This window comes from Microcaecilia unicolor, chromosome 3 (assembly GCF_901765095.1).
Source record: "Microcaecilia unicolor chromosome 3, aMicUni1.1, whole genome shotgun sequence".
NCBI classification, from domain to species: domain Eukaryota; kingdom Metazoa; phylum Chordata; class Amphibia; order Gymnophiona; family Siphonopidae; genus Microcaecilia; species Microcaecilia unicolor.
Window position 1 is genome coordinate 492,276,195 of NC_044033.1, and position 27,019 is coordinate 492,303,213.

At 42.6% G+C, this 27,019-nt stretch overlaps 1 protein-coding gene across 1 annotated transcript in view; it reads right to left on the minus strand.

The window, feature by feature from the left end:
* ME1 (malic enzyme 1) overlaps nt 1-25,369 on the minus strand; it is a gene marked incomplete at its 5' end in the record, with an annotated part of 362,344 nt that extends 336,975 nt beyond the window's left edge. The window contains 1 exon segment of the mRNA XM_030195171.1: nt 25,223-25,369. Within this exon segment, the coding sequence (XP_030051031.1) occupies nt 25,223-25,369 (147 nt within the window).
* Nucleotides 25,370-27,019: the final 1,650 nt, after the last annotated feature.

A 27,019-nucleotide genomic window follows, 5' to 3' on the forward strand; every position in this document is an offset into this window, starting at 1 on the left:
AGCTTCTGCCCACCTTCTCCCCCCCCCCCCCCCCGCTATCTAGTCTCTGTTCCCTCTTCTCTTTCCAGCCAGTTTATTCCTCTTTCTCTCCCCATCCTTCCAGTGTCTTCCTTCTGCAGCCTCACATCCAGTGTCTCAATCCCCATCCTTCTAGCATCTTCCCTCTTTCTCTCTCCATCCTTCCCAGCCATGGTCTCTCCTTTTCTCCCCATCCTTCTACCCAGCATCTTTTCTCTCCAGCCCTTTTCCATCCAGCCTATTCCCCACTTTCTGTCCCCATCTATCCACTCATCTCTCTCTCTACTCCTCTTTTATCCAGCGTCCCAACTCTATCATTTTTCCTCCTCTCTTTCCATTCAACATCTCCTGCTTCTGTCTGCATGACCCTCCCCCTTCCCTTGATATCTTCTGTTTACTGGCAGTTTCTGCTTCTCCTGATGAGCAACAGCGGCCCTGGCAAATCAAATAGCAAGTGCGGGGCCACAGCTGGTCATCTGACCCAGAATGGAAGTTGACATCAGTGGGTACAAAGGACCAGCAGAGCCAACAGTGCATGCCTGAAGGCTGCAGCTTCGTGCATGCTTGCTGTTTTGCTATCACTGCTGCTCATCGGGCGAAGCAGCAGAGGCAGTGCAGTGGTGGCAGTGTGTCTCAGAGGGAGAATTTCACGCTTTTGCAGGAGATGACCTGCCAAAGCAGGAGTCTCCCGCTAAATGCAGGAGACTTGGCAGGTATGTGGGAGGGAAGTGAAGAAAATATGCCACAGCACCCCTGAGAGTTTGCTGCAGTGCCCTGGGGTGCCACAGCACACAGTTTGAGAACTGCTGTGTTAAGGTATTTACAGAAGGTAAAATTAGTTCTTACCTGATAATTTTCTTTCCATTAGTCCCAACAGATCAATCCAGAGACTTGTGGGTTATGACCCTCTACCAGCAGGTGGAGATAGAGAGAACTTCAGAGGTTTACTACCGTGTTTCCCCGAAAATAAGACATCCCCCGAAAGTAGGACCTAGTAGAGGTTTTGCTTAATTGGTGAATATAAGGCCTCCCCCGAAAATAAGACCTAGCAAAGTTTGAGGGAGGGAACCGCCGAGGTCGCTACCGCCCCCCCCCCCCCCCCCCCCGGAGTCGCCACCGCCCCCCTCCACCCGGCCCGGGCCCTCTCATCGCTATTCAACTTACAGCGCCGAAACCGCAGCAACAGCAAGCAGATCAGCTTCAGCTCCCGTCGGCCTTCCTTCACTGCCTCTGTCCCGCCCTCACCTATGTGACGTCACACGTGGGCGGGACAGAGGCAGTGAAGGAAGGCCAACGGGACCTGAAGCTGATCTGCTTGCTGTTGCTGCGGTTTCGGCGCTGTAAGTTGAATAGCGATGCGAGGGCCCTTGCCAGGTGGAGGGGGGCGGTGGCGACTCCGGGGGGGGGGGGGACGGTGGCGACTCCAGGGGGAGGAGGGAGGGGAGGGCAGGAGACATGGGAGGTCTGAGAAGGAGGGGGGCCTTGCAGCTGGGTTTCTCTATAAAGGAATTATGAACTCACTTAACATTTGGTTTTGATGCACACACAAAAGGTTATGTACCTCCTGTGAAACATACATAAGGGTGCATTAAAAACATGAGGTAAATTTTCAGCAGGAAGCGTTCCATATAACTGTTATATGAATGTGTTATTAATATAAAGTTATGCATATTTGCAGCTGCCTTTTATGTGGCTCTTTCGTCAGTTGACTTAAGCATATAACTTTATGTGGATACTTTAAATGTATGAAGATACACCTGCTACTTGCCCATTCAAATCAAATATATATGAAGAACAGCTGAATTGTATCCCAAGAATGTCCCTAACCCCTCCCTAGGGTACAGTACCTTATAAAAGTCTTCATACATTTATGTTTTTCATATTAAAAAAAAATACAATATATTAAACTAGGAATTTGTTTCTGTGCAATATATTGTACAGTTTAAATGTGAAATAGAAATATTCAAAAAGTAAATAAGAATTAGAAACCAAAACATTTTGATTACATATGGGAAAAATTATGGCCAGATGACCAAAAGTTATTGGTTTTCTTTTGGCATTTTAAACCAAAACCAGCATGTCAGATTACTATAAATGTGCTTATTGGGGCTAAGATGTTTTATAAAAGAAACATGAATGTAATTTCACTCTCAAGTAAAACGTATTTGTAGAAATACTGTGCCCTAGTGAATATTATGATTTTTTAGACTATATGTTGTATATTTCGTTGTAGTTGTGCTTGTTTTTACCTGTTACAGACAAATATATTTTTGGATTAGGGGGCTATATAAATAATACATCCTTCTACATAGTAGTAAAGACTGCACTATAGATCATTTGCCATATTGTGATAAATCATGAAATCATCATTATTATTACTGATCATTTGTGTTCATAAATATCGGGATTGGTAAATATACCAAAGATTGTTGTACATGGAAATAATGGTAGTAACAAGAAATTCTTGATAGGATTCACAGTTTGTCTGGTTATGCTGGTTTGTGATGACAACTACTGTATAGTATATAATAAATGTTCATTTTTTTTGTTCAACAATAAATGTGAATTCTTCTTCATGAAAAAAATAAGACATCCCCTGAAAATAAGACCTAGCGCATCTTTAAGAGCAAAATAAGACACTGTCTTATTTTCAGGGAAACAGGGTATATGTGGTCATGTGTAGTCACCTTAACTTCAGTATTGTCGATACCAAAGCAGTGGAAGACGAAAGAGGAAGTCCTCTCCTGCCTGCATAAAGCCCATGTAAGCTCCTCAACCGCTCCTGCGGGAGGGAAACAGAAGTTTTCCTTTATGTTTTGATTTGTTTTGCCTTTTTTTTTTGTAGCCAAAAATCAAATGAAGGAATCTGATGAAACTGAGGCAACTAGAAGAAAACACTCAACCCAGAACAACAAAGGGCGGGCCTCTGGATTGATCTGTTGGGACTAATGGAAAGAAAATTATCAGGTAAGGTAAGAACTAATTTTACCTTCCATAGCGTCCCACAGATCAATCCAGAGACTTGTGGGATGTACCAAAGCAGTCCTCAAGTGGGGCGGGGTACTACAACCTCAGCAGACTGGAGCAATGATCCACAGGCCACAGTTACATGCGCTGCCACGTCAAATCTGGAATGTCTAGCACTGCCACGCCAAGCCTGGCAAGGGAAGGACAGCAGATCAAGTGGGCAATCTGCAAAAGCCATCCACAGAAGGACAGAGTACCAAGTGGCCGAACTGCAAAGGGCAGACACGAAAGCCAGACAGGACACGGAAAAGGAAGTCAACTGCGCTCTGGAAGAAAGTGCTGCCACTCGCAACGGGAGAGACTGTCCCATACAGAGGCCAGCTGAAGAAATTGCCTCTCTCAGCCAACGGCCACTGCAGCACCTGAAGCCAGATTCCCTTTCTTGACACCAGCCAGACAACAACATGAGGGTATGCCGGGAGGCATTTCTGCTCAGCAGGTCAGGAATCTGATGATCCTACCGCAGTGTGGGTGTTTCGTAAGGAGCTGCCACCTTCCTATATACCTAAGGCTCTCCAGGTACTGAACATGTCTGCTTCAGATCCTGCTACCACTACATCTGCTAATCTTAAAATGCTGAGCACTAGAAAACTGCTACAGTCTTTAGCAGTACATAACGCTATGTAGAAAGTCATTTCTGCTCAGTGGGTCATCCCAGGCACTGCCCCACTATGCAGAGACGTAGCTAGGTGGGGTGCAAGGGGAGCAGCTGCTCCCCTAAAAGGATTTTGAATAAAATGGCACTTATGCGGAACAGCTCTTCAGCTTCACACTGACGCCTATTCTACAAAAGGTCTGCTCCTCCTGACATCAAAACCACTATGCCCACATCTGCCAATCTAAAAATGGCGAGGCTTCTTATGGTACCTTCATATGGTCCCGAGCAAAGCAAGAAGCAAAGAGTTGACCAGGAGAGGATGCCGGAGCAAAATAAACCTCAGACTCCTTTTAAAGTCAGGAGAGTGAGAACCACAAACCCCAGTCAGGCAGAGAGGAGGGGTTGAAGGGGGAGGAAGGGAGGGACCTAGCACCACCAAGTGTGCACCCAAGTCCCAGGACCGGGACACCTCAGACCCCAGAAGCTCAACTAGACCCAGGGGACCAGGCCAGGAGCCAATCAATCCAGAGCTGCACAGATATGACCATCCACCTGCAAGATAGAGATAATACTGAAGTTAAGGTGACTGCACATGACCACATATAGTAAACCTCTGAAGTTCTCTCTATCTCCACCTGCTGGTAGAGGGACATAACCCACAAGTCTCTGGATTAATCTGTGGGATGCTATGGAATAGAAGCTTGGTGTAACATAACATAATATTCTGCATTTTCTTTTGTTGTCTATAAATGGCTCTTTTAGTTCTATACCTCACCTATCCCACATGCTGCTCTCCAAAGAGATCTTCAACTATCTGAGCTGCTTTGGATCACATATCTAACCAACTGTGGTCATGGGCAATTACTGGATCTTAGATTATGATAGACTATAAAATCTTATTTCTCCTTCTGAGGATTCTAGTGATGTCTGAAATTCTTTTGGCCTTTTTTTTTTTTTAACCAACTCTTGAAACAAATCTCTAAAAAAACATTTTATCCCTTCTGGGCAGGGCATTCATTATTTGTTAATAACATTTCTGGATTAAACAAACTCCTTCAGGCATGATTATTAACTGCCTTTAAAACTGCCTGTCCAGCGAAGATTATAGTTTAAGTATATTGTGACGTAAAACTATGCCAGAATTTTACTGAGAAATTCATTAACTTGAGAACAGAAAATCCTAATGCAGATACAGTTTTGGCATATACTCTGTTATAAAAATATTTGTATATTTTGGGAGTGCAATCATGGTTATATTTGGCTTTTGCATAACATCTGCTTCAGTACACATTGCCAACGGACTTACATGCTGTATTTAATTACACAGAAACTAAGAAAATGAAAAAAAAAAAAAAGGACCACAAGGTACATTTAGTCTGCCCATTCCTGATGCAATGCCACAGAGCCTAACCAATTTAAAGCTTTACCCTCCCATCCTTGCAGCACAGGATCATTTGTGCTTTTCTGTGCTTCCTTGAATGTTCCTGTTTTGGTCTCTAGCACCTTCCCTGGGAAGCTATTCTGTATCTCTCTCACCTGTCATCTTCATATATGTGGCCTGCTGAGAGAAAAGGTACCAAAAGTGGGGTTACAAATAACAGAGATAAAGGCTATAAAAGTTTGGAGGGGTAAATTTGAGCAACTTTTCATTTTTGTGCACTATAGGGTCAGTAGAAAGGGACTATCCAAAATTTTATCCATAACCTCCTATAGAATACAGAGATGGAAATGTTTTAAGTTTGCTATTTGATATGAGAAATAAGCAAAACATAAAGGAAAACATTTTCAATCAGTAGAAATTAGAAATTAAATCCAACTATTCACCCACCAATTGAGGAAAAAAATAGAACCAATATATAGAAATCTTAGTATAACAGGGAAAAAAAAGAAAAGGACATCTACTATAATTCACAATTCTCCTAGCCAACCATCACAGTAATACCTACAAAGTCAGACCAAGAGCTTTAACACCTGTTTCACCACATTAAATTCTTCTAATTGTTTGGAATCAAAAGACATTTTATCCTCATATGTAACCACACAATTAAATGGAAAACGAACAACAAAACTGACACCCTGAGCCAGAGCCCTGGATTTGAAAGCCAGGAATTCTTGGTCCCTACATAAGTGTTGCCATGCTGGGACAGATCGAAGGTCCATCAAGCCCAGTATCCTGTTTCCAACAGTGGCCAATCCAGGTCACAAGTAACTGGCAAGATCCCAAAACAGTACAATACATTTTATGCTGTTGTTCCTTGCCAGATCCAAAGGTCTCTATTCTATCCTCATCCTTCTCGATCTATCTGCTGCTTTTGACACTGTTGATCACCACCCACTCCTTGATACGCTGTCCTTCCTTGGATTTCAGGGCTCTGTTCTTTCCTGGTTTTCTTCTTATTTCTCCCATCATACTTTTAGTGTACACTCTGGTGAACCCTCCTCCACTTCTATCCCACTATCAGTTGGTGTACCTCAGGGATCTGTCCTGGGACCTCTTCTTTTCTGCAGCTATATTCTTCCCTTGGTACTCTGATCTTATCCCATGGTTTTCAGCATCACTTTTATGCTGATGACTCCCAGATCTACCTCTCCACACCAGAAATTTCAGAAGAAATCCAGGCCCAAAATCAGCCTACCTGTCTGACACTGCTGCCTGGATGTCTAACCGCCATCTGAAACTAAACATGACCAAGGCTGAGTTTCTTATCTTTCCCCCTAAACCAAACTCTCCTCTTCCCCTATTCTCTATCTCTCTGGATAACACTCATTTTCCCTGCCTCATCAACTTGTAACCTTGGGGTCATCTTCGACTCCTCTCTCTCCTTTTCTGCTAAAACCTGTCATTTCTTTCTCTATAATATCATCAAACTTCATTCTTTCCTTTCTGAGCACACTACCAGAACCCTTATCCACACACATCACCTGTCACTTAAAACTATTGTAACTTGCTTCTCACAGGTCTCCCACTATCTAGCTTATTTTCGAAAGGGAAGGACACCCATCTTCCGACACAAATCGGGAGATGGGCGTCCTTCTCCCGAGGTCACCCAAATCGGCAAAAAGCCGATTTTTTGCATCCTCAACTGTTTTCTGTCGGCAGTGTACCGAAGGCGGGACGGGGGCGTGGTTCAGAGATGGGCATCCTCGGCCGATAATGGAAAAAAGAAGGGTGTCCCTGACGAGCATTTGACCAACTTTACTTGGTCCCTTTTTGTTCACGACCAAGCCTTGAAAAGGTGCCCCAACTGACCAGATGACCACCGGAGGGAATTGGGGATGACCTCCCCTTACTCCTCCAGTGGTCACCAACCCCCTCCCACCCTAAAAAAAATTAAAAAACATTATTTTCCAGCCTCTATGCTAGCCTCAAATGTCATACCCAGCTCCATCACAGCAGTATGCAGGTCCCTGGAGCAGTTTTTATTGGGTGCAGTGCACTTCAGGCAGGCTGACCCAGGCCCCCCCCCCCCCCACCTGTTACACTTGTGGTGGTAAATGTGAGCCCTCCAAAACCCACCCGAAACCCACTGCACCCACATGTAGGTGCCCCCTTCATCCCTAAGGGCTATGGTAGTGGTGTACAGTTGTGGGGAGTGGGGGTTGGGGGGCTCAGCACAGAAGGTAAGGGAGCTATGCACCTGGGAGCAATTTGTGAAGTCTTCTGCAGTGCCCCCTAGGGTGCCCGGTTGGTGTCCTGGCATGTGAGGAGGACCAGTGCACTACGAATGCTGGCTCCTCCCATGACCAAATTGCTTGGATTTGGTCATTTCTAGATGGGCATCCTCAGTTTCCATTATGGCCGAAAACCGGGGACGACCATCTCCAAGGTCGACCATCTCAACATTTAGGTCAACCATCTCTAAGGTCGACCTAAATGTTGAGATTTGGGCGTCCCCGACCGTATTATCGAAACGAAAGATGGATGTCCATCTTGTTTCGATAATACGGGTTTCCCCACCCCTTCACTGGAACTTCCTTAGATATGGACGCCCTTAGAGATGGTCGTCCCCGTTCGATTATGCCCCTCCACGTCATCTCTCTCCCCTTCAATCTGTTCAAAATTCTGCTGCATGACTTACATTCCACCATTGTCGCTATACTCATATTAGCCCTCTCCTCAAGAAACTTCATTGGCTCCCTATCCGTTTCCGCATATAGTTCAAACTCCTCTTATTGACTTACAAGTGCATTCATTATGCAGCTCCTCAGTACCTCTCCTCTCTTATCTCTCCCTATACTCTTTCCTGGGAACTCCGTTCATTAGGTAAATCTTTCTTATCTGTACCCTTCTCCTCAACTGCTAACTCCAGACTCCGTTCCTTTTATCCTTCTGTACCATATGCCTGGTATAGACTTCCTGAGCTGGTACGTCAAGCTCCATCTCTGGCCGTCTTCAAATCTAGGCTAAAAGCCCATTTGTTTGATGCTGATTTTAACTCTTAACCCTTACTCACTTGTTCAGTACCCATGTTTTATCATTCCCACCTTTGTAATTCCCCTTATTTGTCCTGTTTGTCTGTCCTAATTAGATTGTAAGCTCTGTCGACCAGGAATTGTCTCTTCATGTCCAGTGTACAGCGCTGCGTACATCTAGTAGAATTATAGAAATGATAAGTAGTAGTAGTAAACGTGAAAATATTATGCCTGCTTGTCCTCGAACTGGTATTTTAAATCCCCAAAATGGCACTGGATTCTTGTGAGGGAGTCGATAGGAAACTACCACTCCCCCTTAATGGCACTTCCTCTCAGCTAAGAATCCACCTTAAAAGGCAGGGCCAAGAACAAAGAAGTGGTGGCTCAGCAGGTACAGAATAGGGAGGGAATGGCCAAGCATAAATATATGACCACAGCTCAGATCAGGCAGGCCCTGGGAAGAAAAGCCGCCCTGCAGAATATGTCTTCACAGCTTATGTATAAGTTACCAGAACCTGGCTAAAGTAGGCCAAGATTTAACTTGTATATTGTAAGAAAGCTGTGCTTGAGGTCTGGTTGGAGTCAGACCACTGGATGTGCGACTCTGAATTAAGGCTGAATAAACTGTGACTTGGGGCCTGTCAGAAACAGGCCCACAAAAAGATTGCATTTTAGTTTCCAGAGACTTTATTCCTCCTTTATTGTGCCGGTGAAGGAACAAGCTTCAGTATTTGTGTTAATAAATCATTTCTGTGTGGTTTTTTTTTTAACCTTTGCCTGGCTGTAATTCTGAAGACTCATGCTCATACACACTATCATAATCCCCTCAAACAGCCCTTTTACACTACCCCAGCTCTAGCAAAACCTTTCTGACGCTGTGCATGTTAAAAGGCACCGTTTCCTTCTGTGCATTATGGAGGCATATTTAATGGCTTCATTATCATTCATTTTAATATAGCACATGCCCATGTGTACTGCATGAGTTAACTCCCACAGTCAACCCCTTTCTGCATTAGGCAGCCCATAACATGCATGTAAACTCCATGGTAAATGTGCACTTCAAATTACAGTAGCTTTCTGCATCAGCCCCTCAATCATTCATCCATTCCTGCTACCTATGTCAGACTGATACTACTACTAACTACTTATCATTTCTATAGCGCAACCGGACGTACGCAGCGCTTCACACTTGAACATGGAGAGACAGTCCCTGCTCAATAGAGCTTACAATCTAATTATGACAGACAGACAGGACAAGTAAGGGATAAGGGTTAGGACAGACAGGACATATCAGGGATAGGGGACAGTTGAAGGTTTAGGTTTAGGAGTTAAAAGAAGCATCGAAGAGGCGGTGTTTAGCCTAGATTTGAAGATGGCCAGAGATGAGGCTTGGCGAACCGGCTCAGGAAGTTTATTCCAGGCATATAGTGCAGCAAGATAGAAGGAACGGAGTCTGGAGTTAGCGGCGGAGGAGAAGGGTGCAGATAAGAGAGATTTGCCCAGTGAGCAGAGTTCCCGGGGAGGAGTGTAGGGAGAGATGAGATTGGAGCGGTATTGAGGAACTGCAGAGTGAATGCATTTGTAAGTCAGTAAGAGGAGTTTGAACTGAATGCGGAAACGGATAGGGAGCCAATGAAGTGACTTGAGGTGAGGGCTAATATGAGCATAAACGACACTGGCGGAATATTAGTCGTGCAGCAGAATTTTGAACAGATTGAAGAGGAGAGAGATGGCTCAGTGGGAGACCTGTGAGAAGCAAGTTGCAGTAGTCTAAGCGGGAGGTGATAAGAGTGTGGATGAGGGTTCTGGTTGCATACTCAGAAAGGAAAGGGCGAATTTTGGTGATGTTATAGAGGAAGAAATGACAGGTTTTCCACCTCTGACTCCTGCCTTAGCCTCATTACATCTATTCTCCCCCATCTAGGGCTACCCACTATCTTTTATCAGCCCATCTCTCCTCTTCTACCAATCCCCTTTTCCAGTAGTGCTGATCAGATCCAGCAGAAGGGACAGATAGCACCCCCTCCTGCTTGCTCAATAGGGATCATAGGGGTAAGGGGGAAAAGAGAACCATGGCAAGCAGTGGTGACAGGCAGCAGGGTGGGCCAGGACAGTAGTGTGATCAGCTGGTGAAGAGAGCGAAAGTAGGTCTGGCAGTGTTAAATAGCATTTACCTCTTCATCCTTCTGAGCTGCCAGTTAGCAGCAGACACTTTAGGAGGAAAACGTAACTGGTTTTATAATGCTACACGTAGTAGTCAGAAAAGAGCCTGCCCACTGGAGAGTTGTTTCTTCATACGCAAACATGTTCATGACCCCAAATGAAGGTTCTGTGACCACATCTGGGTCACAACTACAGAATGACATGGAGACGGGGACAATCTACACCTCTTCCCTGGGCTCCCTAATCTCCTCTCATGCTTTCCAATATCATCTTTATGCTGATGACACCCAGCTTTATCTCTCCACACCAGACATCACTACAGAAATCCAGACCAAAGTATCGGCCTGCTTATCCCACATTGCTACCTGGATGTCCAACCGCTACTTGAAACTGAACGTGGCCAAGACCGAGCTTATTGTCTTCCCTCCCAAACCCACTTCTCCTCTCCCGCCACTCTCTATCTCAGTTGACAACACCCTCATCGTTCCAGTCTCATCTGCCCGCAACCTCGGAGTCATCTTTGACTCCTCCCTCTCCTTCTCTGCGCATATCCAGCAGATTGCCAAGACCTGTCGTTTCTTCCTCTATAACAATAGCAAAATTCGCCCTTTCCTCTCTGAGCACACCACCCGAACTCTCATCCACTCTCTCATTACCTCTCGCCTTGACTACTGTAACCTACTCCTCACTGGCCTCCCACTTTGCCATCTATCCCCCCTTCAGTCTGTTCAGAACTCGGCTGCACGTCTTATCTTTCGCCTGGACCGATATACTCATATCACCCCTCTCCTCAAGTCACTTCACTGGCATCCGATCAGGTACCGCATACAGTTCAAGCTTCTCCTATTAACCTACAAATGCACTCGATCTGCAGCCCCTCCTTACCTCTCTACCCTCATCTCCCCTTATGTTCCTACCCGTAACCTCTGCTCTCAAGACAAATCCCTCCTCTCAGTACCCATCTCCACCACCGCCAACTCCAGGCTCCGCCCTTTCTGCCTCGCCTCACCCCATGCTTGGAATAAACTCCCTGAGCCCATACGCCAGGCCCCCTCCCTGCCCATCTTCAAAGCCTTGCTCAAAGCCCACCTCTTCAATGTCGCCTTTGGCACCTAACCACCATACCCCTATTCAGGAAATCTAGACTGCCCCCACTTGACATTTTGCCCATTAGATTGTAAGTTATTTTGAGCAGGGACTGTCCTTTTTTGTTAAACTGTACAGCGCTGCGTAACCCTAGTAGCGCTCTAGAAATGTTAAGTAGTAGTAGCCTACGGGGATGGGGACAAACTTTGTCATCATGTTATTTTCACCTTATGCTGTGTTCCAGTGGAAGTCTGCTTCCAAGCCAGGGAGTCCTGAGGAGTAAAAGCTTGGCCTACAGCTTTTCCTTATGCTGTGTTCCAGTGGAAGTCTGCTTCCAAGCCAGTGAGTCCTGAGGAGTAAAGCTTGGCCTACAGCTTTCACCTTTGCCCTTTGTTTTACTTCTGCTCCACTCTGATTTTGAGGGATCTTGCCGCAGTTGTTCAGCGGCTCATCTGAGTGTACTAACAGAATGAACCCTTTCCTTAACCAGTAGCGGTGTTACCTCTGTCAGCCAAGTACTGCCTGTTTGTCTTTAACCAGCTAGGCAGGGGCCCTTTGCCTAGCGTATTGTGTTCTACTGTATGCCATATGTTTACATTTTGTCTGCTGGTACTGAGATGTGCAGCTAGGCTGCTTATGTTTGATTTCCCTATATAGCTAGGCTGTTCTACTTTACCTTATTTTATGCTTTATGTTTGCCTTGCTTCAGCTAGGTTAGACTGTTTAGCTAGGCTGCCTGTTTTCCTTTCTGTGCTGTTTGGCTTCCTTTTTAGCCTTGTGTTTTTTGCTACTAATAAAGCTGCCTCGGTTCATCTCCACTTGTGGTCCAGTCCAGTTCTTGGGGGGACTCAGTCTACCCAGAGGTGATTGAGTGATTCTCATGCGGCCACCTCTGGGCCAAGGGCTCACAAACATCACAGCCATATTTCAAAAAAGATATAGCAGAATTAGAAAAGGTTCAAAGAAGAGCAACCAAAATGATAAAAATGATGGAACTCCTCTTGTATGAGGAAAGGCTAAAGAGGTTAGTTAGGGCTCTTCAGCTTGAAAAAGAGACCTGTTTATTTTAGTAAAGCTAGCTGAAGGAAAATACAATAAAACAAACTACAGTATACCACTGATTGAGACTGAGAGAGTAATACAAACACTGACATTCATATACTAATTCCACTTCTCTTTCCAGATTACTCAGTATGCCAGTTCCCAATATTTGTTTTACCTTCATTTCCTATTTTTCATAGACATTTACTTTTCATAGAACTTTTAGCAGAACTGTAAGATTAAGATTTGTATATACTAGTCTCTATGGGAAACACACACACACCCCTCTATATCACTGTTTCCAACTTGTGTGCCATGGCACACTGGCATGCCTTCAAACCTGATCAGAAGTGAATGGAAATAAGTCAACACTGCTTGATGTTCAGTTCTACATCATCACATAAGCTCAGCTCCTGACAGGTGGCTCAAATGTGCAAGAGCTCCTTTCTCAGCGGATATAATTACACATGCTTCTCTCCTTCCTAAATACAGCATAAGCCTCAGTGTGGAAATTAACAGGTAGCAGCATACAAGGCAGAGATAGCTGGGCCCTATTTTGTTTAGCACACAACGCCTACACTTCCTCTCCGAATCGTGTCACTTGAGCCCCTCCAGCCTCTAGTTTGGCTGCCACACCATATATTTGAAAATTGAGGTGTGCATGGGGCTTGAAAAGGCAGGAAACATTGCTCTAGATGTAATAATTAAGAGGACATTAAAAATGAAAATAAGTAAATTATTGTGCCAGCAAATAAAAAAGTTACCTTAAATGTTTAAACACTGATCCTGTGACACGGAGAAATTGGTGCTTGAAAACACTGAACTGTTTGTCGCACATCAAGACAGCTTTGCAGCGAAATTCTGGCCGCAGTCAATGTGATTGATATTTGGAAGTGAATCAACACTTATTTTGCAAGCTAAATTTAGCTTTTTTTCTCTTTTTTTTCCCCTCTTGAGACACGTTTTAGTTTTTGGGATCCACTGAAATTGAATACTAGTGGAGTTTTAACAACTTTTGGAGGAGTTTTTTATGTCTTTGAGGAAAACTCAGCCAAGTCCTGCCACCTTCAATTTTCAAATAAGGGATGGAGGTTGGGTTCTGAAGCTTTTTCCCCTCCAGATAAACTGTACTCCATTAGAAAGTTTTTTGATTGTGTAAAGTAGTATGACCTAAAATTTTGAGAGAGTATTTATTGATAAGCACTAATTATAACATAGCAAGCTGAACCATAAAAAGCAAAATGGCAATGCCATAATTTATATGGAATATCATCACCACCAATTATTTGTAGGACTAGTTATTTGCTCTACAAAATATATACATGGATAACTATCTTTTCCAAAGTGGAAACCCCAAGAAACCAGCGAGTGATGTCACCAACTATCGTCCAGTCGCATCCATCCCTTTGCTAATTAAATTATTGGAAAACAGGGTAACCTCCCAACTAAACGACTTTATACAAAAATTCTCCATTCTACATGAATCACAATAGGGTTTCCGTTCAGCCCACAGTACAGCAACTGTCCTACTCACCCTAATATCCAAATTTAAACAGGAAATTTCACTTGGAAACAACATCCTCCTCTTACGATTCAATTTATCCAGTGCATTCGATATGGTAAATCACAATATCCTAACCAAACTACTGGATAAACTTGGAATCGGCGGAAACATCATTAATTGGATAAAAGGCTTCATCACCTCAAGATCTTACCAAGTAAAATCAACCTCAACTATCTCATCTCCCTGTTCACCAAACTGCAGTGTACCTCAAGGTTCCCCTCTATCCCCGATCCTTTTCAATCTTATGATGATCCCACTAGCAAAAGCTCTATTCAGACAGTCTGAACCCTTTCATGTATGCTGATGACGTCACTATATTTATTCCCTTCAAATCTAATCTAACTGAAATTTCCGACAAAATATCCTTGGGCATGCACATCTTAACCACTTGGGCCAACGCCTTTATAATGAAAATGAACAAAGAAAAAACACAATGCCTAATCCTCTCATCCCAGCACCCCGCGCCCCTCCCTACCAACCTTAACATCTCCGGCACCACAATCCCCATATCTGACAACTTAAAAATCCTTGGAGTGACATTAGATAACCATCTCTTGCTCGAAGATCACACAAAATCCACTAAAAAGAAAAATGTTCAACATAATGTGGATACTGAAACGCGTAAAACCATATCTCCCCCTGAAAACATTCCGAAACTTGGTGCAATCCACAGTACTTACCCATGCCGACTACTGCAACAGTATTTTCTTAGGCTGCAAGAACCACATCCTGAAAAAATTTCAGACTGCCCAAAATACAGCAGCTAGACTCATTTTTGGCAAACTACAATTTGAAAGTGCAACACCTCTTCGAAAAAAATCTTCAATGGCTCCCTATCAAAGAACGAATCAATTTCAAAGTCCACACACTAATCCATAAGATTATCCACGGTGAATCTCCAGGCTATATGCTCGACCTGATCGACCTCCCCACCAGGAACATGTATACAACCTCACGAACTTACCTCAACCTACACTACCCTAATTGCAAAGGACTCAAGTACAAAACCTATTATGGATCCAACTTCTCCTTCTTAGGCAGCCAACTCTGGAATGCCCTCCCCAGACCAATTCGATCACTCTAGTGATTTCCGAAAGGGCATATGGTCACTAAAACCCATCTGTTCAGGCAAGCCTACCCAAACGATCCAGATTAATTCCCACAAACCCATCTATTCATCACATATCCAGGAGACAATGACAACGACCTAGACTACATCTCCCGCCACATTTTTCCCTGCTTATCCCTTGTTCTATCCCCTTTCGCCTCATCGATCCCTCCTCCAATGCTCACCTACCCTTACTCACACCTCTCTTACTCCCTTCACTCTTGCCCATCCCCCTCCGCCTCATCTAACCCCTCCATTTGCTCACTTACCCTTGCTCATACTTCTCCTACTCCCCTCATCCCTGCATTTCTTCATTCTTATTTCTTTTATTACTCCGATAATACTCAACTTATTTCTCTCCACCAATACTTTGTAATCCCAATTACTATGTAAGCCACATTGAACCTGCTTTGAGTGGGAAAGTACAGGGTACAAATGCAATAAATAAATAAATAATAAAGGGGCACTTTCTGGAGTACTTATCTAAGAACAGCTGCAGCAGCTCTTCTTCATACCAGGTCCAATCACATTAACTATGTTTATTTAAAAATGTAATACTACTCAATGCCCTTTTCACCCTCTACTTCACACCAATCACTGTTGCCCCTCTATTCCCAATGCTTTTCTGTCATTAAACAAGCTAGTCTTATGTATATCACAGACTGACACCACCCGAACATTAGTACATGATTAGAAATATTTGCTACTTTTTCACTTTAGTTTTAGGTTTTACACCTCTGGCATGTTAACAGCTGATGTTTGGTTTTCCTGTGCAGAAACAGTGTTTCAGTTTTACTGTTGCAAGGTGCTCTTGAATGACTATATCTTTTCTTTTGATTTTGGCATTCCTTTTCTATTTTATATGATTTTATTGTTTTATGGATTTTGTGAACCGTTGCAACCTTTGATTTAGAAGGGGCGTGTATTAGGTAACCAAATAAACAAACATAATGCACACTAAGCAGGGTTTTTTTTTCCCTTTTTTGTTAGGTGCAGTACAGCACAATGGATATCATATAGATTAAGTGGAAAGCAATGCATATTCTGATTACCAGTTGTCTGCAACTTTGTATAATCTGGATTATCAATGAAACCAAAGCCTGCTAGGAAATATGATCACTATAGAAAACGACCAGAGAAGAACTCGATTCAATTAGGAGTGAAGCCTGGAGAATTCACAGCTATCTAAATTTTTCTATTACTACTATTGCTGTTATCATTCCTTTACATAGTACTGTAAGTTCTGTGCAACATAATACAGATACACAGAGATAGTTATATATATATATATATATATATATATATATATATATATATATATATATATATATATATATATATATATAATCTGAAATTTATTCACCACGCAAATTCCAGAGGTTCTAGGCAATTTACAAATTGAGACCCAAACTAACAATGGGGAATTACATCATCAATAAAAGTTTAAATCATTAAAAAGAAAAAAAAGACACCAAACTAGAGCTCTCAGCAAAATTAATCCTCAGAATTTATTAAATAGAAAGGTTTTCAATTTCTTTCAGAATCGTGCATAATTTGATTAAACTCTAATGTATTGAGGCAAATCATTCCAACTAGAAATAGCATGAAAAATAAAAACCATGAAATCAAGCTGTCACTTGTATTGTGGTCCATTAACAGTAGGCTACCTTAATAAGAATGTTTTATGTACCTGAGATGAAGAAAAAAATGATTGAGACAAGAGTTGAAAAACCATACAAGCTACTTTGAAAGCAACACGGGCTTTCAAAGGAAGCCAGTGGAGTCTACAAAGAAAATCATAAAAATACTATAACATTTCTTAATTCGAAAAATCAGTTGAGTATTTTGTATCAATTGCAAACTAGTTAAGACAGACATGGGAAATATGAGTTTGAGGAGAACCACATAAAAGATCATTAACAGATGGGGTTTGAAGATAAGAACCACTAACTGACTGGATCTTAGCCTTATAATAATCTATAAACACACAAAATACTGATAAAAAAATATATAGCATATCCAGCCTGTCCATACATACCAATTTTAGAGCTCTACATAAGTACATAAGTATTGCCACACTGGGCAGACCAAAGGTCCATCAAGTCCAGTATCCTGTTTCAAACAGTGCCCAATCCAAGTCACAAATACCTGGCAAGATCCCAGAAAAGCTCAATATATTTTATGATGCTTATCCCAGAAATAAGCAGTGGATTTTCCCAAGTCAATTTAATAATGGTCTATGGACTTTTCCTTTAGGAAGCCGTCCAGACCCTTTTTAAACCCCGCTAAGCTAACTACCTTTACCATATTCTCTGGCAACGAATTCCAGAGTTTAATTACACGTTGAGTGAAGAAAACTTTTCTCCGATTCGTATTAAATTTACAACTTTGTAGATTCATCGCATGCCCCCTACTCCTAGTAATTTTGGAAAGAGTAAACAAACAATTCACGTTACCTGTTCCACTCCACTCTTTATTTTATAGACCTCTATCATATCTCCCCTCAACCGTCTCTTCTCCAAGCAGAAGAGCCCTAGACGCTTCAGCCTATACCCATAAGGAAGTCGTTCCATCCCTTTATCATTTTCGTCGCACTTCTCTGTACCGTTTCTAATTCTACTATATCTTTTTTGAGATGCGGTGACCAGAATTGAACACAATATTCGAGGTGCGGTCACACTATAGACTGATACAAAGGCATTATAACGTCCTCACTTTTGTTTTCCATTCCTTTCCTAATAATACCTAACATTCAATTTGCTTTCTTAGCCGCAGCAGCAGACTGAGCAGAGTATTTCAATCATTAACAACGATGCAGAGATCCTTTTCTTGGTCGGTGACCCCTAACGTGGAACCTTGCATTACGTAGCTATAATTCGGGTTCCTCTTTCCCACATGCATCACTTTGCACTTGCTCACATTAAACGTTATCTGCCATTTAGACGCCCAGTCTCCCAGTCTCGTAAGGTCCTCTTGTAATTTTCACAATCCCCTCATGATTTAACAACTTTGAATAACTTTCAGGCTCATTTTCAAAAGAGAAGGATGCCCATCTTTCGACACAAATCGGAAGATGGGTGTCCTTCTCACAGGGTCGCCCAAATCAGCATAATCAAAAGCCGATTTTGGGCGTCCCCAACTGCTTTTTGTCGTGGGGACAACCAAAGTTCACGGGGGCGTATCAGAGGCATAGCGAAGGCGGGACTTGGGCATGCCTAACACATGGGCATCCTCGACCCATAATGGAAAAAAAAAGAGCGTCCCTGACGAGTACTTGGATGACTTTATCTGGTCCTGTTTTTCTTATGACCAAGCCACAGATAGGTCCCCGAACTGACCAGATGACCACCGGAATCGGGGATCACCTCCCGTTACTCCCCAAGCGGTCACTAACCCCCCTCCCACCCTCAAAAACATCTTTAAAAATATTTTGTGCATGCCTCAAATGTCACACTCAGGTCCATCACAGCAGTATGCAGGTCCCTGGAGAAGTTTTAGTGGGTGCAGTGCACTTCAGCAGGCGGACCCAGGCCCATCCCCCCCTACCTGTTACACTTGTGGTGGTAAATGTGAGCCCTCCAAACCCCACCACAAACTCACTGTATCCACATCTAGGTGCCCCCCTTCACCCATAAGGGCTATGGTAGTGGTGTACAATTGTGGGTAGTGAGATTTGGGGCGGGGGGGTTTGGGGGGCTCAGCACACAAGGTAAGGGTTCTATGTACCTGGGAGCCATTTATAAAGCCCTTTTTTGTTAGGTGCAGTACAGCCCCTAGAGTGCCCGGTTGGTGTCCTGGCATGTCAGGGGGACCACTGCACTACAAATGCTGGCTCCTCCCACGACCAAAGGGCTTGCATTTGGTCGTTTCTGAGATGGGCGTCCTTGGTTTCCATTATCACCGAAAATCAGAAACGACCAAGTCTAGGGACGACCATCTCTAAGGAAGACCTAAATGTCAAGATTTGGGCATCTCCAACCATATTATCGAAACGAAAGATGGACGTCCATCTTGTTTCGATAATACGGGTTTCCCCGTCCCTCCACCGGGACGTTTTGCGAGGACGTCCTCAGCAAAACTTTGGCATCCCTTTTGATTATGCCCTTCCACGTGTCAGCAAATTTAATTACCTCACTAGTTACTCCCATCACTAAATCATTCATAAATATGTTAAAAAGCAGCGGTCCCAGCACAGACCCCTGAGGAAACCCACTATCTACCCTTCTCCATTGAAATACTGACCATTTAACCCTACCCTATGTTTTCTATCCTTTGACCAGTTTTTAATCCACTAGAACACTACCTCCTATTCCCATGACTCTCCAATTTTCTCTGGAGTCTTTCATGAGGTACTTTGCCAAATGCCTTTTGAAAATCTAGATACACAATATCGACTAGCTCACCTTTATCCAAACGTTTGTCCACCCTTTCAAAGAAATGTAATAAATTGGTGAGGCAAGATTTCCCTTCACTAAATGCATGTTGGCTTTGTCTCATTAATCCATGCTTTTGAATATGCTCTGTAATTTTGTTCTTTATAATAATCTCTACCATTTTTCCTGGCACCAATGGTAGGCTCACCGGTCTATAATTTCCCGGATCTGCTCTGGAACACTTTATAAAAATCGGCGTTACATTGGCCACCCTCCAATCTTCCAATACCACTCTCGATTTTAAAGATAAATTACATATTACTAACAATAGTTCTGCAAGTCCATTTTTCAATTCTATCAGTACTCTGGGATGAATACCATCTGGTCCAGGAGATTTGCTACTCTTCAATTTGTCAAATTGCCCCATTACAACCTCCAGGTTTATACAGATTCCATTCAGTTTCTCCGACTCGTCAACTTCGAATACCATTTCTGGCACCGGTATCACTCCCAAATCTTCCTTGGTGAAGACCAAAGCAAAGAATTCATTTAATCTCTCCGCTATGGCTTTGTCTCCCCTGATCGCCCCTTTTACCCCTTGGTCCAACCAATTCTTTTGTCGACTTCTTGCTTTTAATATATCTAAAGAAATTCTTATTATGTGTTTTTGCCTCCAGCGCAATATTTTTTTCAAAGTCTCTGTTTGCCTTCCTTATCAGCGCTTTGCATTTGACTTGACATTCCTTATGCTGTTTCTTATTATTTTCAGTCGGTTCCTTCTTCCATTTTCTGAAGGATTTTCTTTTAGCTCTAATAGCTTCCTTCACCTCACTTTTTAACCACGCCAGCTGTCGTTTGGTCTTCCGTCCTCCTTTTTTAATACGTGGAATATATTTGGCCTGGGCTTCCAAGATGGTATTTTTGAACAGCATCCATGCCTGATGTAAACATTTGACCCTCGCAGCCACTCCTCTGTTTTTTTTTCACTGTTCTTCTCATTTTATCATAGTCTTCTTTTTGAAAGTTAAATGCAAACGTATTGGATATCCTGTGTATACTAACTCCAAAGCTAATATCAAATCTGATCATATTATGATCACTGTTATCAAGCGCCCCATCACCATTACCTCCCGCACCAGATCATGAGCTCCACTAAGGACTAGGTCTAGAGTTTCTCCTTCTCTCGTCGGCTCCTGTATCAGCTGCTCCATAAAGCTGTCCTTGATTTCATCAAGGAATTTTACCTCCCTAGCATGCCCTGATGTTACATTTATCCAGTCAATATCGGGGTAATTGAAATCACCCATTATTATTGTGTTGCCCAGTTTGTTTGCATCCCTAATTTCCTTTAACATTTCTGCATCCTTCTGTTCATCCTGGCCAGGCGGACGGTAGTACACTCCTATCACTATCCTCTTCCCCTACACATGGAATTTCAATCCACAAGTATTCTAAGATGTGTATTGTTTCCTGTAGAATTTTCAATCTATTTGATTCAAGGCTCTCCTTAACATACAATGCTACCCTTCCACCAATTCGATCCACCCTATCACTACGATATAATTTGTACCCCGGTATGACAGTGCCCCACTGGTTATCCTCCTTCCACCAGGTCTCAGGGATTCCAATTATATCTAATTTTTCATGTAGTGCAATATAGTCTAACTCTCCCATCTTCTTTCTTAGGCTTCTGGCATTTGCATATAGACATTTCAAACTATGTTTGTTGTTCCTATATACATCATGCTCAGTACTTGACTGTATTAAATTGCAATCTTTTGTATGATTTTTGTTTTTATTTAAGGACACCTGATCTATTACTGTCTCTTTTGCAACCTCACTATTGGGATACCCTATCTTCCCTATTTGGTGATATCTTTAAAAGATACCTTATTCAGAACCATGCGCTTTTGAGTGACTGTCGGCCTTCCCCCAGTCTCTAGTTTAAAAGTTGCTCTATCTCCTTTTTAAACGCCGATGCCAGCAGCCTGGTCCCACCCTGGTTAAGGTGGAGCCCATCCTTTCAGAATAGGCTCCCCCTTCTCCAGAATGTTGCCCAGTTCCTAACAAATCTAAACCCCTCCTCCCTGCCCCATCATCTCATCCACACATTGAGACTCCGGAGCTCTGCCTGTCTCGTGGGCCCTGCGAGTGGAACAGGTAGCATTTCATAAAATGCTACCCTAGAGGTTCTGGATTTGAGCTTTCTATCTAAGAGCCTAAATTTGGCTTCCAGAACCTCTCTCTCCCATTTTCCTTTGTCATTGTACCAAGACAGCCGGCTCCTCCCCAGCACTATCTAAAATCCTATCTAGGTGACACGTGAGGTCCACCACCTTCTCACCAGGCAATCCTCACGTCCACCAGCCACCCAGCTATCTACATGCCTAATAATCGAATCACCCACTACAACAGCTGTTCTAACCCTTCCCACCTTGGCAGTAGCTCCAGGAGACATATCCTCGGTGCGAGAGGATATTGCATTCCCTGGTGTGCTGGTCCTGTCTACAGGATTATTTCCAGCCTCACCAGGGTGATGTTGTCCTTTTAGGAGGCCTCCCTCCTCCAATGCAATACAGGGGCTGCCAGATTGAAGGTGGGACGTCTCTACGTCCCTGTAGGCCTCTTCTATATACCTCTCTGTCTCCCTCAGCTCCTCCAAGTCTGCTACTCTAGCCTCAGAACTGACTCATTCTTTGAGAGCTAGGAGCTCATTGCATCGAGCACACACATATGACATCTCATCAAATGGAAGATAATCATACATGTGACACTCAATGCAAAAGACTAGATAGCACCCTTCTCGCTGTTGGACTACTGTCTACATCTTAATATTATAGAGTTGTTTAATTAAAAATTCTTAAGGCATAAGGGATATCAGATGAATACAATGATCTTTTGACTGTTGTAATTTGCAATTTATTTAGGCTTTGCTTCTTAGAAACTAATGAAATGTAATTCAGACTAATGAAAATTGAAAATTCCCCTCTTGTTGTCTTAATTAGAATAATTGACTATAAATGAAGAGTTGAGCTAGGGGTGGGCGGGAATGAGGACTGAACTGGGCCCTTCTGTGCCTTCTAGAGACTATCTGTTAATGCTGTGGCAGAAACGTCAAGTTTTAAACCTATGGAGACTAGCTAATAAAATGTGCTTGTTTTTTTTTAAATTCTGTTTGTCAATATCTCACAATTCCTCTTTTAAACCCTTATCTTTAAGCTGTGGCAGAAACTTCAAGCTTTAAAACTATGGGAAAAGGCTATGGAGACTAGCTAATAAAGTTTGCTTGATTTTTTATTTTCAAATTCTGTGTTTGTCAATATCCTACAATTCCTCTTTGAAACCCTAATCTTTAAGCTATGGCAGAAACTTCAAGTTTTAAAACTAGGGGGAAAGGCTATGGAGACTAGCTAATAAAGCTTGCTTCCTTTTTTATGTTAAAATTCTAACTGTGTTTATCAATGTCCTACAATTTCTCTTTTAAACCCTAATCTTTTTTTTTTTTTACTTCAATCAGTTTTTTTATTGATTTTATAACATATTGAGGCATATTTTCAAAGCACTTAGCCTCCCAAAGTTCCATAGAAACCTATGGAACTTAGCCTCCCAAAGTGCTTTGAAAATATGCCTCATTGTAAATTTAGTACCAATGACAATAACAGTTAACAGAAAGGTTAATGTACTGACTATATATATATACATATATGTATATTCGTATGAAGTATGCATGCATATCAGATGTTATAGTATTAATGCCAATGTTTGAAAAGTACCTGTACATTAATTACTTAGCTGGATGAATATTTAATCAACGGAGACCAAATTTTATTATATGCCATAAAGGAACCACATTTCTCTGCTGCTACTTTTTCGTATTTAGCTGTTAGACATACTGAGTTCCACCACATTTGTAAAATCTTTCCAGTTTTGACATATCAATTTTATAGCCACTTGGATCAATATACGTAGTAGTTTAATTATATGTGGTGATAATGTATTGTTAATGCCGAAATCTCCTGCTATTATTGTTTTGTAAGTTAAAGAAATCTTTAAATTTAGTATAAGAGAAATTGTTTTCTCTATTTGAGACCAATATTCATCCAGTAATGGGCAATGATATATTAAATGGTCCAAGGTTCCTATATTGTTGCAGCAGGACCAGCAATGATTGGAAGCATCTTTTGATATCTTAGATAGTTTATATGGTGTCCACATAGCTCTATGTAATATATAAAATGACGATTGTGTAAGAGCTGATGATTTTGACAATTTATATAGAGATGACCAAATTTCTTCCCATTGATCTTCTGATAGTTGAGAGTTGATTTCTCTATTCCAAATGTTCTGCAAAGCCAATGGAGGATGAGAAGAATGTTCTTGTAGGATTTTGTACCATATGGAGGCCGTTTTCTTTTTTGTATCCAGTTGATGACATAATCTTCTTATTTCCAGTATCCATGATGTATTGTAAGCCACATTGAGCTTGCAAAGAGGTGGGAAAACGTGGGATACAAATGCAACAAATAAAAGGAGCTCCAAATCACTGGCAGGTCTGTAAGGAGGGGAACTCATCTTTTGCTGTTTCTCCCACCCTCATTACCCTCTCCCATCTAGTTCCTAGCTTATAATGGAGTAAATCCTGTAGCCAAACTGCAGCACCTATTCTCTTCATGATGCTGAGAAGGCCACATGGTCTTCTAATCAGCTAACCATGTGACATCCCATAGACACAGCTGATCAATGAACAACACAGGTGACAAAGAACAGGACAAGGGAGAAAAAAAAAGAGATACCAGCACCATGACATGAGACGTATCCATGTTGGAAGCAAGACATGAACTAGCTGCATATTGGGACTGAGAGGGGGGGGGGGGTGGATTTCTTTTCTAGGTCTGAACTCAGCTGGGCGCAGATATTTACTCAAGGTGTGGGGAGGGGCTGGGATTGTTTACACTGCAGAAAGAAAGAAAACAATAAAAAGCAGCAAAATAAGTCAAAGGAAAAACCCAAAGGCATTAAAAAAAAAGAGTAAAAAAAAGCCCAAAGAAAATGCTTTAGAAGCTAGGAGCCAGGTTTAAGGGTGTTAAGGTAAGAGAGGCTACAGGACTGAATACTAATACATCTACATGATTCTTATAGACTGTAACTACCAAAAAGCTCTAAATGGTTTATAGTCTTAAAAACTAGTAATAGAAAAAGTTTAAAATATCAAAAGTACATTATTGATTATATATTTTTTTAAATAACCAGGTTTTCAATTGTTTATGAAAAGACATATTTTTTTTTTTTTGGGGGGGGGATATTGCCAAGTACTTGAACCTGGATTGGCCACTGTTGGAAACAGGATGCTGGGCTTGATGGACCTTCAGTCTGTCCCAGCATGGCAACACTTATGTACTTATGGAAATATAACAAGATTCTAATCTAATTTCTAACAGAAGAGAATTCCATAATTGGGGAGCAACTGCAAAACGTTTCTTCAGGTTGATAATAATACAAGCTGTAGGGGTCATTTCTAGCATGAGTCTGGAATCAACTAGGTGCTTTTATCTCCTCCATAATAGTGAAGGAGGTGAAGGTGTTCCCTGTAGAAAACAGAAAAGAAATGGCACCCCTGAACCCCATTTCTATTTTTCCCCCACAGACCACACTCCAAACCCTCCACTGGACCCACCTGCAGCCCCCAGAGCAAGCAAAAGCCACAAATGTGGCCCAAGGGGGAAAAGGTTTGCCCACTCCCACTCTACTTCAAACGTCCCACCTGCCAAATCCATAGAAACTGGGCTCCTACTTGTTTTGACTCTAGTAGGAATCATAATTTAAAATTTTACCTTATTGAGGTATGGATTTCGAGACAGATTATAGCCACTTTTTTTGGCACCAAAAGAAGTTCTGTTGTCAGATTTCTCTGTGCATTGTCCAGAAGGCCCATTCTGAGTCCAGAGAGCTTGAGACATCTTGGGAAGGATGGCAGATGTAATTTAGGACAAATAAAATCGTACACTGAAGTACCCAGTGCTCAGATACAGTGTGGTGAAGTGTTAGGGGCTGGTCACTTTAAGCTGCAGTGGTCTCTGGAAGTGCTAGATTAGGACAAGTGTGCCTCTGTACAGCTGACAATCACGTTACATTTACAGGGGGCGGAGGCTAGTGAGTCATTGCCCAACACAAATAATGTAGTCAGTTAATATTTTACAAACATGGTTTTGCCTCTAATTGGCAAATTGCTCCTAATACATGATTGATTTGTATTACTTTTGGCTTTTTCATGTAGCATTTCTTTGCTAATCTTTTTAACCCCCAGTAAAAGCCTCAAAGCATATTTGCTTGTTCTTTGCTTCTGTACTGTTACCAGCCGCTGCTGAAAATTATGTATGATCAAGTGTACTGTGTCCTAACTACAATGTTAGGGTTTTTGGTTAGGGTTTTACAGGTCAACAACAGATATTATGAAAAGAAGTGTACCTGAGCACTACATAATCATTAACAGCTAGAGTCCAATGCTGCACAGCACATAAGTCTATAAATACAATCACATTTCTGTCAATCACCTGTCATCTCTGTTCAAAAAAGTCTCAAGGTAGGGACGAGCATTTTTATATATGGAGGCATGATTTGTTACTTTTAGTTTTAAACAGTCCTAAAGAGGTAGGGGCTCATTTTCAAAGCACTTAGACTTACAAAGTTCCATAGGTTACCGTGGAACTTTGTAAGTCTAACTGCGTTGAAAATACACTTCCACATCAAAGCGAATGCTACATACCTGTAGAAGGTATTCTCCGAGGACAGCAGGCTGATTGTTCTCACTGATGGGTGACGTCCACGGCAGCCCCCTCCAATCGGAATCTTCACTAGCAAAGGCCTTTGCTAGCCCTCACGCGCCCATGCGCACCGCGCATGCGCGACCGTCTTCCCGCCCGAACCAGCTCGTGTTCGTCAGTCCCGTGTATAGCAAGACAAAGACAAGGGAAGACACAACTCCAAAGGGGAGGGGGGCGGGTATGTGAGAACAATCAGCCTGCTGTCCTCGGAGAATACCTTCTACAGGTATGTAGCATTCGCTTTCTCCGGGGACAAGCAGGCTGCTTGTTCTCACTGATGGGGTATCCCTAGCCCCCAGGCTCACTCAAAACAACAAACATGGTCAATTGGGCCTCGCAACGGCGAGGACATAACTGAGATTGACCTAACAACTTATCCAACTAACTGAGAGTGTAGCCTGGAACAGAATAAACATGGGCCTAGGGGGGTGGAGTTGGATTCTAAACCCCGAACAGATTCTGAAGCACTGACTGCCCGAACCGACTGTCGCGTCGGGTATCCTGCTGCAGGCAGTAATGAGATGTGAATGTGTGGACAGATGACCAAGTCGCAGCCTTGCAAATCTCTTCAATAGTGGCTGACTTCAAGTGGGCCGCTGCCATGGCTCTAACATTATGAGCCGTGACATGACCCTCAAGAGCCAGCCCAGCCTGGGCGTAAGTGAAGGAAATGCAATCTGCTAGCCAATTGGAAATGGTGCGTTTCCCCACAGCCACTCCCCTCCTGTTGGGATCAAAAGAAACAAACAATTGGGCGGACTGTCTGTTGGGCTGTGTCCACTCCAGATAGAAGGCCAATGCTCTTTT